This window comes from Lottia gigantea, assembly GCF_000327385.1.
Source record: "Lottia gigantea unplaced genomic scaffold LOTGIsca_154, whole genome shotgun sequence".
Taxonomy (NCBI): domain Eukaryota; kingdom Metazoa; phylum Mollusca; class Gastropoda; family Lottiidae; genus Lottia; species Lottia gigantea.
Window position 1 is genome coordinate 28299 of NW_008707862.1, and position 15952 is coordinate 44250.

Here is a 15952-nt window from a genome sequence, read left to right on the forward strand (position 1 = left end):
ATACGTTTCATGATTTGTCTGGTACAATTCAGACTACACTTGTTGTCTCAATAACAGAAATATTTCAGGATTTGTCAATACAGAACAGAAACACTTCAGGATTTGTCTGGTACAATACCGACTATACACTTTTTGTCTCAATAACAGAAACATTTCATGATTTGTCAATACAGAACAGAAACAGTTCAGGATTTGTCTGGTACAATACCGACTACACTTGTTGTCTCAATAACAGAAATATTTCATGATTTATCAATACAGAACAGAAACATTTCAGGATTTGTCTGGTACAATACCGACTACACTTTTTGTTTCAATAACAGAAATATTTCATGATTTATCTCGTATAATACAGACTACATTTGTTGTTAATTAACAGAAACATTTCATGATTTATCTAGTATAATACAGACTACACTTGTTGTTTAAATAACAGAAGTATTTCATGATTTATCTGGTATAATACAGACTACACTTGTTGTTTAAATAACAGAAGTATTTCATGATTTATCTGGTATAATACAGACTACACTTGTTGTTAATTAACAGAAACATTTCATGATTTATCTAGTATAATACAGACTACACTTGTTGTTAATTAACAGAAACATTTCATGATTTATCTGGTATAATACAGACTACACTTGTTGTTTCAATAACAGAAACATTTCATGATTTATCTAGTATAATACAGACTACACTTGTTGCTTCAATAACAGAAACATTTCATGATTTATCTGGTATAATACAGACTACACTTGATGTTTAAATAACAGAATCATTTCATGATTTATCTAGTATAATACAGACTGCTTGTTGTTTAAATAACAGAAGTATTTCATGATTTATCTAGTATAATACAGACTACACTTGTTGTTTAAATAACAGAAGTATTTCATGATTTATCTAGTATAATACAGACTGCTTGTTGTTTAAATAACAGAAGTATTCATGATTTATCTGGTATAATACAGACCGCTTGTTGTTTCAATAACAGAAGTATTTCATGATTTATCTGGTATAATACAGACTGCGTGTTGTTTAAATAACAGAATTGTTTCATGATTTATCTGGTATAATACAGACTACTTGTTGTTAAATAACAGAAACATTTCATGATATTTTGGTATTATTCATAATTCATGCGTTGCAATAACAGAAATATTTCATGATTTAACTTAAGATATATAGGTTGCACTTAAGTGTGTACACAATTGTTAGTTTGTAAATAAAAAACATGTTTTCAGATAACACCCGTCAACTAACAATAATACCACTTCCTATTTGGAGAAATATGTGTTAAGTAAGATTATATATAGTCATTTAGTCATTTGGCTATTTATATGTTCGATTGATCATTCGAATAGGTTTTTCCTTATTTTATATTGCATTGTTATTACAGTCAGTACATTTATATTAAAGGGACAGTATGCAAAATTTTCACTATCAAAACATTATAAATCATACTTGAAAATATATATATCATGTATATCTACTTGATCAAACTGAATTTTAATTAAAACGGAGAGTACTAATTGTCGATTAAGCAGTAAGACCTAAAATTGGTGTATGCCCTCATAACGACCCGATATTTTCAATTGAATCCTATAGAATAAGTAGAACTATATGAGAACTTGGGTCGAAGAAAGAGCTATAGGCTATGTGGCAATTTTCAACAAAAGCGAAAATTTGACCTATGACACTAATTAGAACAATTCGGCAAATCCTTTAAATTGATTGTAAAGGGGTTATCTAAGATTTGTATGTTTATCAGAGACACTGATAGCATCAATTTGCTTCTAATTTTCAATCAGACGTCTGTGGTTTCTATAATTTCACACAAAAAATCTAATCGCTAAATATGCTTTATCACATTCGCCCTTCGCGATTAGTGACGTTATGAAACACTTAGTCCCCGATACACATACAAAATTTAGAAAACCTCTTTTCAATCCCCGTAAACGATGTATTGGCATATGATAATCTATACATTCTGAAATGGAATCCTAATATTGTCATTACTAGACATCTTTTGTTTGTATATTAAGAAATATTATGCAACCTAGTAACTCAGAGAACCAACCACTATAATATAATGGTAATCAAACATTGAATAGATTTATTAGGAACATCATCAATATTCATGATAAGGAAATTATCAACACATTGTGTTTCAGTGATTGATCTATTTCTACATGTTTCAGTTTTATTATTTTTATTGATTTAAAGTATGGTGGTTACGGTGAATTTCACAAGGGAAAAATAGTATATCCACAATAGGTACTCGTATTTACTGGGATAAAACTGACATCATTACAAGCACTTTTTAAATCTCAAAATTCCGTTAATCAAAATGTCGTCCAAAGTACGACGAAATCGAGAGTAAAAAGTTTATAGTAGTGTACCCCTATAAAAGAGGAGTACCATCAGGTGTTTTGAAAAGAGTAAGCATGGTCTTATTCGTGCGCTATCTAGGTCGACATCATGAGATACCAACTACTACGGCTACCAAGTACTTTGTTTGCGATAACAGCATCCGCTGAAAGCGAACGTTAACTCATCTTCCAACCAACCAAGATACAATCAGATCAATTTATGCCTGACCAAACAAACAGTCAAGTTGCAAGAATAACGGTCATTTTCAGATCATTGTAAAAATCAATTTAAATACTTAGATATATGTATAAACTACTTCTGACTTTATTACCTACTACCATGATTGTAATCTATATAGTATTGATATAGTATATCCATATATCGTATTTTTCATGTAACACAGTGACGTTTCTAAGAAACATACGCGAGGGGAACAGAGCAGAGGCCACAGGGGGCCATGGGCCATTCTCTCACTATGTGAAATGATGGAAAATTTGAGTGGGAGAGGAGGGGCAAAGCAGGGCCAGCCTCTTTTCCCTGTAGAAACGCCGTGTCATTTTGAAAAGACGTCATTGAAAAACTGTGCAAATTTGGTATACTGTAAATTCAATTTTAAATACGAAGCAATGTGTAAAAACAGATAAGAATTGGTAAGATTTGTGTAGTTATTGTCCTTAATCTTACAACATACCCCTTATATTATAGTCACTGGACATTTTGGAAATGTTATTGCAATATTTGAAGAACAGTTGACACTGCCTTGTCAAAATATGATGGCTACTAAAATAATAGTTACGACTCTATTTATTATTTGATTGACATAAACAAAACGTGATATATCGAATGAAAAATGAAGTAAACATATTCATCTATTGACATCTACTTTCAAGATTTAACCTTGTCTTGTTTTCATCTTTATCAGTAATAAAGATGTCACAGACTGTCCAAAACTGTCCAAAACTGTCCTCTGATGAAACGTTTAAAACATCATCTGTTTTTATGTGTTTTTCTACGCTCTTTGAAGCTGTAAATACCCACCAATTTGATAGTTTCAGAACGTTCTTGCAGACGAACATTTTTGCTAATGCTTAGAACATGAGAATTTGTCGGCACCTGCTATATCACAATCTTCGGTACGCTTTTAATCAGATGCCACCATATGTAGTGCCCAAGCGTTGCACCTGCAATTAGTGTCTATTCGAAATAGTTATAGCCATGACCTTATCAAGTCATTCAAACTACGTTCGTGTGTGTTATTTCCATGTAAGAACTATACGTAGTTTTGTATGATTATCAGGCCTCACAGCTCCAAATCCAGCTTTTAGTATTTTCCTTCACGTTATAACAACCAACTGTCTTTTTTCAAAGGGAAACTGCCATGATTTATAGGTTTATTCGTAAGAATTTGATCATTGAATTTAAAATCACCAGTTAAGTCGCCGCTTAGAAATGTGGGCAAAAGCAAATTTCGATTGGTTTCCAGTAGTACCAAGCCATCAATATGAGATCATAAAATCATGGAATCAGAAAATCATTGGTTATGGGATTTTTCTGGCAACAGACTTCTTAGACTATTTACAAAAATAGTCAAGGTATAAACAGCCTTTTATTTCTAAAGAAGAACGATCATACCTTTTGAGACGCTTATAAGTGTTTCTCTTGAACTTTTTGTTACCAGACCATCAATGTTGAGTGTTTTCTGACCATTACGATTTTTATTTATTCAGTACTGGATAAAAGCACCTGGAAATTAATTTCCTGTCTCAGAATTGATTCCAAACCATTTTCAAGTCAAATATCGCTTGTGATTATAATCTAAATAAGTATATATAAGATCATATCGGGTAAAAATATAGTTTAGTTCCCAGTTCCATTCTTTTCTCAGACAATGACACTTGGTATTTTCCTGTGTACAGAGATGATGGAGATGTTATATATTATTGATAAAGATGTCTTTGCTTTGTTAGTTTTCTTTGATCTTATGATGCCGTTAATTCGTAAAGGACCACAAGACATACAGGCTTATAGACGTGGAATGAAATGTTCGTGAAGCCGTATTTCAACATTGACACATTCAAGCATACGGAATGCTGAAAGAAATGTACTGAGTTCCAACACTCCCAACACCCAGTAACCAGACTTGAATGTATCCAGAGGGGCGATGGTGTATGGTTTTTAGTTGCATCAAGGGAATTGGTCGGTTGTCAGGATTTTTCAAGGAAGTGGGCAATCCATTGGGGGAAGGTAGGGGGTGGGGTGCTGGAGTTGGAGTTGGTCTGGTACTTGCTGGATGACGGTGTACTCATTTTGTAAGGAGTTGCATGGGAAGACTACCACATTAAAACTTATGATACGCTGGGTTGCACTGATCCCCTAGCAATTCACATCCACATCACATCGCCAGCTTATGAATTGCCAGTCTATAATGCCACGAACTGATGCCACGACCGGTTTTCTTGCGATTTCTCGTGCTGTTACAACTGAACATGCATATATCACCAAAGAATTCAAGATGGCTACCAAGCCTACAGGCTATATTTTTAAAAATTTAAAAAAAAGATAATTATGATGTATTACATATTTATGTATTCAGTATGATGATATACCACCCTCTAATTAAAACATAGCTGTACAAGATACATCGCTCGGGGCATAGATATTGATGCATGATTCACTCGAGATCTTTTTGTTGCTGAAATCCAAGGAAGCACAAAAAGAACTTAATGTTATTAATCGAGTTTAGACGTACCTTAAACGCCGTCTAGTGGCTATATTTGTGCAGGTTTTCAACGCCATAGTGAATTTTGTATGACACATGAAGAAAGAATGCTCTTGCTGCATGAACACGTATCTTGAGGGTCCTCTCTATGAACTCGTTAAGGACTGAAATTATGGGTTGTTTAACGAGACAATAATTATGTCATTATTGGGATAATTTTGATATTGACAAATCTAGGCTTTCATAACTGCCACCGGTTCATTTTAATCCACAAACTCAACCTGGGATATAAATTCTGATACCTGGATCAAATGGCACTCAATCATCTCTGATCAAACTGTAAAAGATGTAATCCCTTTGACTATTATCTAGTTTAAAAAAAAGTAAGCTTGTTGCTTAAGCAATTAAAGGAATTGTAAAGAGATTTTCCAAATTTTTTTATGTGAATCGAGGACACTGGTATCATCAATCTGCACCGTTCAAATTTTCAACCAGACGTCTGTGGTTCCTGAAATAAGTGTTTTATGACGCCACCAATATGCTTGTATCAAATAAGCCCTTCGCGAATGATGCCGTCATCAAACACTTAGTTTTACTGGAATTGCAGTGACCACTGACGTCTGAAAATTGGAATGGTGCAAATTGATGCAAATGGTTTCCTCGATACACATAAAAAATTTGGAAACCTCTTAACGATCCCTTTCATCCAATGTTGCTCGCTATTATGAAGTTCAAAGTTATCCGTTGATAGTACAATAATCAATATGTAATGACATTTAAATAGTACCTAACTAATTAGATACTTATTCATCAGTAACCATACTTTATTTACGATCATATTAGTCTGTTGACTTGAGATACTATAGCTAATACACTATTACTACAAGAACTATTATATTGAATTCATGTCAATCTATACGAATAAAGGAATTATTGAGAGTGGATGCTTTTGATACGTTGATGGAATAAACTTCGCAGTTAATGCTATATTAGTTGTTGTCGAAGGCAATGCAGATGTTCCTTGTTGTATAACAGCATTATTCCTTCATATACTGATATTTCCCCATTGCTCACTTCATACAAATGACGTTAGTTCTCAATGTCATCGCTACTGTTGTAAGTTCTTTATATAATTCTAGATTTGGCAGAAAGTTTCGCGAATAATATACAATTTGATTTGATTCGCAGATCGTTGTGAAAAACTTCAGTTTTGACTCGCAAACTCCAACGGCGTCAAATACAATTAAACGTTTGTCTATTGGTTCCTCCAAAAAAACTTGCAAAACCATGATGATGAAATAAATGCAAAATGGTGTAAGAAATTCCTCCATTTTGAAGGTGTGAAACAATATACCTATCCAATTAATATTTAGACGAACTTATTGATCTTCAATTTGTTTTGCTGATTCACTAACTAGTTTCAAACACGTCGTGAATGTGACACATAGAGTATATTAACAAAAAACGTGTTATACTATATAGGTATAATAAATCAAGTAGAAATAGATATTATTAGTTGTTCATTGACCACAGATGACCTGATTTTCTCTGACAAAAGACCATAGAGTTGAGCGAATAAAGATCGCTTATTGGTTTACCTGGTATACAAATTGTAATATTTGTTCAACTTGTAATGCAAATTGATTTATCCATCATCACTATTCGATTGTAGTTTGATCAAAAATTCTAAATTATTCTAAGAATAACTGTTCTTATTCTTGATGGGAAATCTATATTCATTTAAAATGCAAATTTTACATAGTTCAACAATTACAGTATGCATCGTAGCCGACAAACCGTAAAAGAGTAAGATCTGTAATGTACTGGACAAATCATGAAATATTTCTGTTATTTAAACAAAAAGTGAAGTGTGTATTATACCAGACAAATCATGAAATATTTCTGATATTCAAACAACAAGTTTATGCTGTATTGCATCAGACAAGCATGAAATATTTCTGTTATTTAAACAAAAAGTGAAGTGTGTATTGTACCAGACAAACAGTATCCTCGGCAGCAGTATAGCAGCAGCGGCGGCGCCATTGGGGGTACTGGGGGTAGTTGGGGGGAGGGGTGCATTTGCATTGCAGAAAAATTGTTTGCACCACCAGTTGTACCCACTTTGTTTGAAACAAACTTAAAAACATTTTTTATATACGTTTTTGCAAACAAATATGTGTCAAAATGTACCAAATCAATTCAATTTTTCTGAAATTTTCTTGGAAGAACCCTCTCAGGCATGCGGATATGACGCCCCCACAGTGTTTTTAATTTAGCATGGATAGTTGTCCCCCTATTGAGTCAGTCTGCCCCATATTTGTATCCCAAGGCTGGTGCCGTCACTGAGCAGCAACAGTATAACAATCCACTAATTCAAATTCTTTTATTTTTTTTCAGCACCAATATGTAGTAAGGAAAATGTATTAGGACGAGTGGTTACTTTAACTGGGAAACATGGCGGAGGTACAGATTGTAGCTGTACGTTACAAGTTTCTTCTAGTGATCAGTTTGCTATGTACCCAGTTACTTTTACTGAAACGAGGACACCATCAGGTTGTCAGTACGCATTAAAATTTGAATTTGGTACCTTACAAAGACTATACTCTTGTTCCCAACCTGGAAGTCCGCAATATACCATGTACCCTGAAGACATATTAACGCTAAGTATAGTGTCCGGCTCGACCCGTTCTGGAGGATTTGATTTTTCCTTCAATGTAACGTCAAGTACACGTAAGTATTTATCCTGATCGGTCACTTTCTTAGTCAGAGGTGATAGTCGTAAATAAAATACTTCAATAATGATCGTATATTATCATGTGATTTGGAGGCTCCATTGGCAGTCGACAGTGATAATGTGTAAACTGAGTTTCAATCTTCAATGTCTTGGTTGTATCGGGATCATAGATGTACGAGACGGGTGGTGATTTGACAGCGACCGAAAAAAAAATCGGGCAACCCGAAAACAAAGAAAAATACAAGTAAACTTCGTGGGAAAATTTCGGGCAAACCAGCCTGCCCCCTCCGCCCAACAAGTCTTCGGCCCGTCCGCCTATGATTGGGGTTTTAGTTTGTCTTTAAACTAAATTAAAATAATGGCCATTTTTGGTAACTTGGTCATAAATCAATAAATGCATTAAAGGGATTGTAAAGAGGTTTTTCGTATTTTTGTATGTGTATAGCATCACCTTGCACCATTTCAATTTTCAATCTGTGATAAAACTATATGTTTGATGAAGTCACTTATCGCAAAATATACTTTATCACGTAAAGCCCGATACACATAAAATGTTTTAGAAAATCCCTTTACAATCCCTTTAAGTGTATTTTATCTTTTTACATTTAAACAAGTTTCGAACGTAGTCCATTGTGAAATGCTCAATGCCAATTTATGACAGTGGGACAAGGATAGATTGTACCATGTAATGGCTGTAAAATAATACAAGTGTATTTTCCTTGATAACGTGATACAATAGCTCAGTCTGATTATAGTGCTGCTGATGGCATAACGATTGTACCTACGATATTTATTTGCTATTATGTTTAACGGTTAATTTCAGTAGAATTGCAAGACCCACAGACTTCTGACCGAAATTTGGAATGGTTCAAATCGGTGCTACTAGCAGTGTCCGCGGTACAACTACAAAATCTGTACCCCTTTAAGACATTTTATTGACAGACTGTGTTTCGTAACATAATACTAGAAAGTACATTCAATTTTATTTCAGCAAGTTCAGAAATAACTTTAGCGTGTCAACAAACTCCACCGGATGCTACATCATCTACCCCCATTCCAACTACTTCAACGTCGCAGACGACAACGAGCACGTCAACAACCACTAGTTCAGATCAGTTAACCTCGTCCAGTACTTCAGGAAATAGTCAAACAACAGATTCCGGTGGAGAGACGACATCTTCCGGTGGTGGAACTACGTCTTCCAATGATAAACCCCCAACTCCAAAGCCGTCTGTGTCAGGAACTACAGATGACACTATGGTTATTCCCGTCACAACTGACGATTCCCCGGCAAAGTCCACAGAACCAACATCTATATCAAGTAAGTTTATGTTGATTTCATTTGTTTTCGTTCGTGCGTTCTAATCCTGTTATTCAGTATGGAAGACAGAACAGTCCAGTACGATCAGTAGAAATTAAATTTTCCAGATAGACTAGGTAGCAAAAAAATCAAAATTGACATCTTCGTATCTGTTAGGCCCATATTCTTTAGAAATTGTTTCACGAGGTAAAAAATTTTTTGTCCAAAATCAAAAACATATTTGGATACGTAAGTATGACCGAAATGAGCTTTATGCTGGTAAAGTAAATACATAGACGGCTTTATACAAATCAAACAACCCTTTTTATTTGAAATAAATTGCTCAAAATACATGTATGTTATTCTCGAGTTTAATGCGTGTGTTCATATCTACAAAACCAACCATAAGTAGAAGCGCATGTTGATTGGCCAGTTGTACAATGACTTGACATCTTGAATACTTCGGGGTTTGAAATTAAACAAGGTAGAATTATATAATAGTTTTGGACGTGTTGACGAGACGATGTGAATTAATCTAAAATGGCATAGTGAGTTCGAATAGTTTTGAAATTCCAAACTGAATATAATTTTCTATTCCAGCTGGAGCAATTATTGGTGCTACTCTAGGTGTTATACTATTATTTGTTGTACTGGTTGTAATCTTATTATGGTAAGTATTTATGTGATTATTGGTGCTACTCTAGGTGTAATACTATTATAAACCTATACAATCAAAACGTATGTTGACATTCAGAAATTCTCGGCAGTTTCCGTAAAGCTGAATCTGTACGGAGTGCTAGCGTAACTTTCACAGTAGGCCGTTTGGTATAGTGAATATCTAACATTTCATCTGATCACGTTTCAACGTCAACGTCACATCCGAAGATTCAATTCATTTTATTTAAATTTTAGGTAAACTCGACTGTAGCACGGTCGGTTAGAGTGTTGTTTCTTTACGTCATTTACATGGTTGAGTCTAAGCTCTATATACAGGGCTTTGGATTAAGTGGGACAAATGATGGTTGTGAATTCTGATTTCACTCATAATTCCAGCTGTAAATGGGTACAGATAATCCGGAAAATATCAATGCTAAGAGGATTGGTAGAAATTATTCTTTGTGAACCAAAGTTGTTATCCTTGTAACCTTTATAGTTTCGTTTCTTTTTTCTTTCTGACTTGAATTTTCAATTTTCTTTATTGCAGTGTATGGAAGAAAAAGCTAAAACAAAACAAAGTTGGAGCATCATAAAGGAAATCAGGTTTTAATAATTGATTCAAGTGCCATCAAAGTATCGTCCGCAATTCTATTTAAAGCAGGGTTGTGTAAATTTGTGAAACAGATTAATATTATAAGTTATGTGAACTCTTTAAGAGAAGAACCAAGTCACAGAGTGCCTTGTACCAGTAGTGTTAAGATGTTTATTTCGTGGTATGATAGTCTTTTGATTGAAAATGCATCATATGAGGTTATTTTGATGTGCGTACATATAGATTCGCTTAAAAGCGATACGTGTAGTATCGTGCACCATTTATAAAGGGATCTCAAGATCAACGACAAGATCCAATTTGTGTTCCATATAGAAAATGGCAACTCGGGGCCATCGCGACTTTCAGTTGTTGATGCACTTGGATGAACTAATGGATGCCGCCTGTTGCTAGCAGTAGCTCAGATTCTTCAGGTTGAGAGGTCGATCTGGTTCAGACTTAATGTCCTTACAATGCATTTGACATTGGTCTAACTAAATAATAGTTTGTTGTGTACATGTATACGAGAAAGTGTGAATTCTTCCAAATAGCTCGAGTCAACTGTTTTTTGTGCGTATTCATGCATGTACTTGCTACTTAACTGTGCCATATTCTGTATATAATATTATGACGGTGAATGGTGTGCCAAAATTTGTAAATTTTGTAAATAATTCTTAATACTTGCAGAATACGTATCTTTAGAACCCAGTGAAAAAATGTGAGGCCTCTGAATGAATATGATATCGAACAGATACAATATTTCTTTTTTGGTATCTCTTTTGTTATATTTTTGTTAGTTCGATAATTTTAAAATGTAGAAAAAATGTAACGGTATAATTTGGGATGATCACATTATTTTAATAAGGTAATTTGCTATTGTCAGTGACTAAACACCCGCAGTAGTCAAAACAACCATAAACAACAGAAAAACAGAAATCTCGCCTTATACCTTGACTCAAATATCCAACTTTCTTGAATCATTGAATAGCGAATACAAACTTCCGTGATACAAGAAAGGTTGATTTTACAGTCAAGGTATAAGACGAAGTTCGTAATCTTGAATTGGTATAACACATGTTGATAACATATAATAATATACTCTAGTACTGATCAATATTTAAATATTTGTAAAATTGATTTTTACATTGTAATTAGTGATATAGAAAGATAATGTAGATATTTGACCAGAAACCGGATCTGGAACGTGCCTTAACATTAATTGACAATGTTTGTCATGCAAGTAATAAACATAGAAAATTATTTAAAGAGATGTTGTCCTCTTTATATATTGTATTTACGCACCCCTAACCACTTTTCAAAATGTAAGCCTAACGTCTGTTTCTTGATAATTGAATAAATATTATACAATTTGATATCAATTCATTCAGACTCCACTAATCCACTGAATCGAATCTACTGAATTACCCTAGAATTTCACTATTTCATTATGTCTATCATTTAGCTTCATTGAACGTCCAGCTTGCATTCTGAAAAGTGTTCCGGGTAAATAATTGAGCTTTATCAACAATTTCCTTGAAGACTTAAACTTCTACATGTATATGTACTTGCTTCATAATTACAAGAATTATGACTTAATCCTATTTCCCAATGGCTTATTATATATTTTTTATACTCTGTACACAGTAGTCTCCCTTTGATCAATATTTCAACCTGTTTAGGTTGATTAGTTTTCAAGTCACATTGACCTGGCTTAATCTGATATCAATTACTATAATTATTTTATATAAATTAATATTTGATAAGAATATCAATTGTTATATATAATCTGTAAACTATTTATATCACATTATAAGAGTAATTGTATAAAGTAAAAAATATCAATTGTTATATACTGTAAGATTTTTATTATATAAGAGTAATTGTATAAAGTAAGAAGAATATCAATTGTTATATATAAACTATAATCTATTTATAATATTTTGTAAGAGTAATTGTATAAAGTAAGAAGAATATCAATTGTTATATATATAAACTATAAACTATTTATAATATTTTGTAAAAGTAATTGTATAAAGTCAGAAGAATATCAATTGTTATATATATAAACTATAATCTATTTATAATATTATGTAAGAGTAATTGTATAAAGTAAGAAGAATATCAATTTTTATATATAAACTATAAACTATTTATAATATTATGTAAAAGTAATTGTATAAAATCAGAAGAATATCAATTGTTATATATAAACTATAAACTATTTATAATATTATGTAAGAGTAATTGTATAAAGTAAGAAGAATATCAATTGTTATATATAAACTATAAACTATTTATAATATTTTGTAAAAGTAATTGTATAAAGTCAGAAGAATATCAATTGTTATATATATAAACTATAATCTATTTATAATATTATGTAAGAGTAATTGTATAAAGTAAGAAGAATATCAATTGTTATATATAAACTATAAACTATTTATAATATTATGTAAAAGTAATTGTATAAAATCAGAAGAATATCAATTGTTATATATATAAACTATAATCTATTTATAATATTATGTAAAAGTAATTGTATGAAATCAGAAGAATATCAATTGCCATTTATATAGTGTAAACTATTTATATTATCATAAGTAATTGTATAAAGTAAGGAGTCAAACGATTAAATCTATTTATTTCACTTAAATTGAAGTTTGTGGTGCCTTTAATCCTTCGATAGTCTCCGAATGCTACGAAATCGTATTTTTCAATTCGCGAGTATCAAGTCTCAAAATGAGATGTAGGACTATCGGGGTGGTCGGAAGCTGTCGGATGATTAAAACACTGTTGAAAATTCCTATTTTTTGTATTGTTTTCAATTGCTTCCAACATGTCAGGGATGTCAATAATCCACTTCGTATGAAAGCAACATTACTTTTTCTTTAAACCGAAAGTTAGAATGTCCCCATAGATAGACAGCACTGATAAAATAATATGTAAAAGTTACAGTTAAAAATATTACTACAGAACGGTGTGAAAAAACTTGAATTTCATAAATCCTATCGACATCATTCAAATATTTCGATGAGTTACGTCGCTTCCGTGATGAGTGATATAGACCGACTGGGTTAATTCGCCGATAGTTGTTGTTCTGTGCAAGGAGGACAACCGATTTCTGCAAATTTCTTCCATTTAATCAAAGGTAAGAAATCCAAAAGCCATTGAAAATAGACCGAACAAAGCCCAATAAAATGAAACATAGAAGGTAGAAGCGGAACATCTTGTAGATGTCAGTGGATCCTCGTCAATAAATGCTATAATGCGTGCTTGCCCTCCTGATCCTCCTAAAAGCTTAATGGGCGCGACCACAATATGAGCACCAGTTACCGGAAGTTGGTCCAATTTAGCGACGTTTTCCAAAACAGTGACGTTGTTGCCGAGTGACATTCGGTGAGCAAGGTATGTTTTTGTTTGTCCGATATCAATTGAAGTTGCATCCGTTCCTATTGAAAATATATTTCTCTCCTTAACCAAGAATTCCATACCGTCGCCTCCTATTCCTGGGAAATGAAAGGTACTTGTGTCCTCGGTGTTTTCAGAGCCGAAAAGCAAATTCATATTATTGTCCTCACGTCCCCACCCAAAATGCATGAAAACTATCGACTTTTCTGGGATTCGACCATACCGAGATTCCCAATTCACCAACCATTCTCTTGAGATCTCGAAATCGGAATTGTTCTTGGCTTCCTCAATGGCTCTAAATACCACACCAGGTCCGACCAGTCTCTCCATGGGTATATGTTCCAAGGTCAATCCGTGCTTTATAAAATGTTTGGGAGCATCTATATGAGTTCCTTTATGCTCGCTTGTAGAAAACCAGTTAAACTCTACCCTGAAAAATATTGACGTGTGACTCTAAAACCAAGATGGAAGAGGATACAGATTCAAATAGTTTTACAGATCTTTTACTAATAATGCGAAACGAAATTAGAATTCTAATTCAGTTAAAAATGTTGAAGGGTAGTTGTAAATAATAAGTCACATCAGTGTTACGCATTGCCCAAGCACGTATAAAGGGGGGTAATTTAATGAGGTTGAAAGGTCATTGCGGATAAAACTACGTGATCGTCAAGTACCGCATCGTGGGGACTCAAAGGTCAAAAGGTTAATTTGACGAATGTTCAAGACTCCGGTTGTTAGACCCTACTGTGAAGTGACTAAACTAAAAATAAAAACTAATAAAAAAAACGAAACGAACTAGAGTCGTTATTGATGTTATATGCAATGCAATAGACCCAAACACAATTTGATAAAGCAGAGGCGGCAATGTGAAAACTCCTAAATGTGATAATATTACAGCTGTCACACTCATTTTCAAAATCTTTCAAAGGAGCGAAATCGGTTTATCTTCCTTACGGCCCCGCGATGGCGAATTATCTCCTATGTACTGAAAGTAATCGGAACTCCAGATTGGCTTACTAAGAACCTATATCAGTTGTATACTTACCAAAACCCTCCTGAGGTCATTTCCTTTCTCAATGGTGTTAATTTGAATGGTATGTTTCCAGGATAAGCTGGTGAACCAGGTTTTAAGACATAAGTTAGATCCAACATCCGTCCTGATACCAACTGCTTGAACATCAAACAAACCATTATCATACCAACAACTATACTCATCTTTATGTTCATCACTATGATCTAAAATTAGATTATAATAATATGTAAGGGACATGGCACCAACCCCTCGGGTCAGAAAAAACTGAAAAATGTATTCTTCTTTCACTGCCAAAATGCATTTCCTGCCCTATTCATGGAGTGATTTATTTCACATCTGAAGTTTTTTTTATTTTAAGTAATAATCCTGAAGGAAGAGGTGATGCCCCAGATTCAGGGTTTTGTGGATTCGAGGTAAATAAATGTCTCAGAAAACTTACACCTTCGGAGGTGCGGAAAGTCTTAAGAAAAAAAAGACCCTATAGTTTTCAGACCCTTCTCCAGTCGACAACTTTCACAATATATATCCGGTCAGTTAACTATTCTCTTGTCTTAAATACCTTGATATCAGATATCAACTACTGAACATATACAAATCTTTGCACTATCTTCCTGATAAATAGCCAACATTTCATGAGTGTTTACATGAAAGATTAAACAGAGCGTTTCTGACAACAATCAGCTGTTGAATCGGTTGGTTTACATGACTTTGTACTTTTATTTACAATGTGGTATCTGGCCATGGTTTGCCATATTCGGGGGTTGGTTTTGATCTTGAATACATGTAAATAGTATAACAAAGAAAGAAGTGGGGGTGTTCTCAGCAGAGAACCATGGAAATCTCTTTTAGAACAATTTCACTTTTTGAAAAGAATAAATTTGGATTTCGTAAATTCTAAAATTAAGGACTTACCCGAGAGATCAAATCTTGATCAAAAATCCAAAGCGTATAGATTTACACAGTGTCTTGCTGAAACTCAGTTATATTCAAACGTATTAAATACCTCTTATTATATCTCTTATCATCATCTGGCACGAAGCTAGAACTGCAATATAGCATAATATGTACACACGGTGTACACGAAGTGAACGTCATTCGGCAATCCTCGACAGTTTCCGTGAAACTGAATCTGTCTC

The 15952-nt window shown here is 33.5% G+C and overlaps 2 protein-coding genes across 2 annotated transcripts; one reads left to right on the forward strand and one right to left on the reverse strand.

The window, feature by feature from the left end:
* Window positions 1-4520: 4520 nt before the first annotated feature.
* Window positions 4521-10379, forward strand: LOTGIDRAFT_173269 (hypothetical protein; the record flags this gene model as incomplete). Its single annotated transcript, XM_009050738.1, has 5 exons — window positions 4521-4620; window positions 7493-7825; window positions 8821-9150; window positions 9730-9799; window positions 10334-10379. 5 exons carry the CDS (start codon window positions 4521-4523, stop codon window positions 10377-10379), a joined length of 879 nt encoding a protein of 292 aa, XP_009048986.1.
* Window positions 10380-12999: 2620 nt separating this feature from the next.
* On the reverse strand, window positions 13000-15466 carry LOTGIDRAFT_238594 (hypothetical protein). Its single transcript, XM_009050739.1, has 3 exons — window positions 15376-15466; window positions 14829-15019; window positions 13000-14213 (listed from the first exon to the last, which is right to left on the reverse strand). Exons 2-3 carry the CDS (start codon window positions 15008-15010, stop codon window positions 13514-13516), a joined length of 882 nt encoding a protein of 293 aa, XP_009048987.1. The 5' UTR covers window positions 15011-15019; window positions 15376-15466; the 3' UTR covers window positions 13000-13513.
* Window positions 15467-15952: the final 486 nt, after the last annotated feature.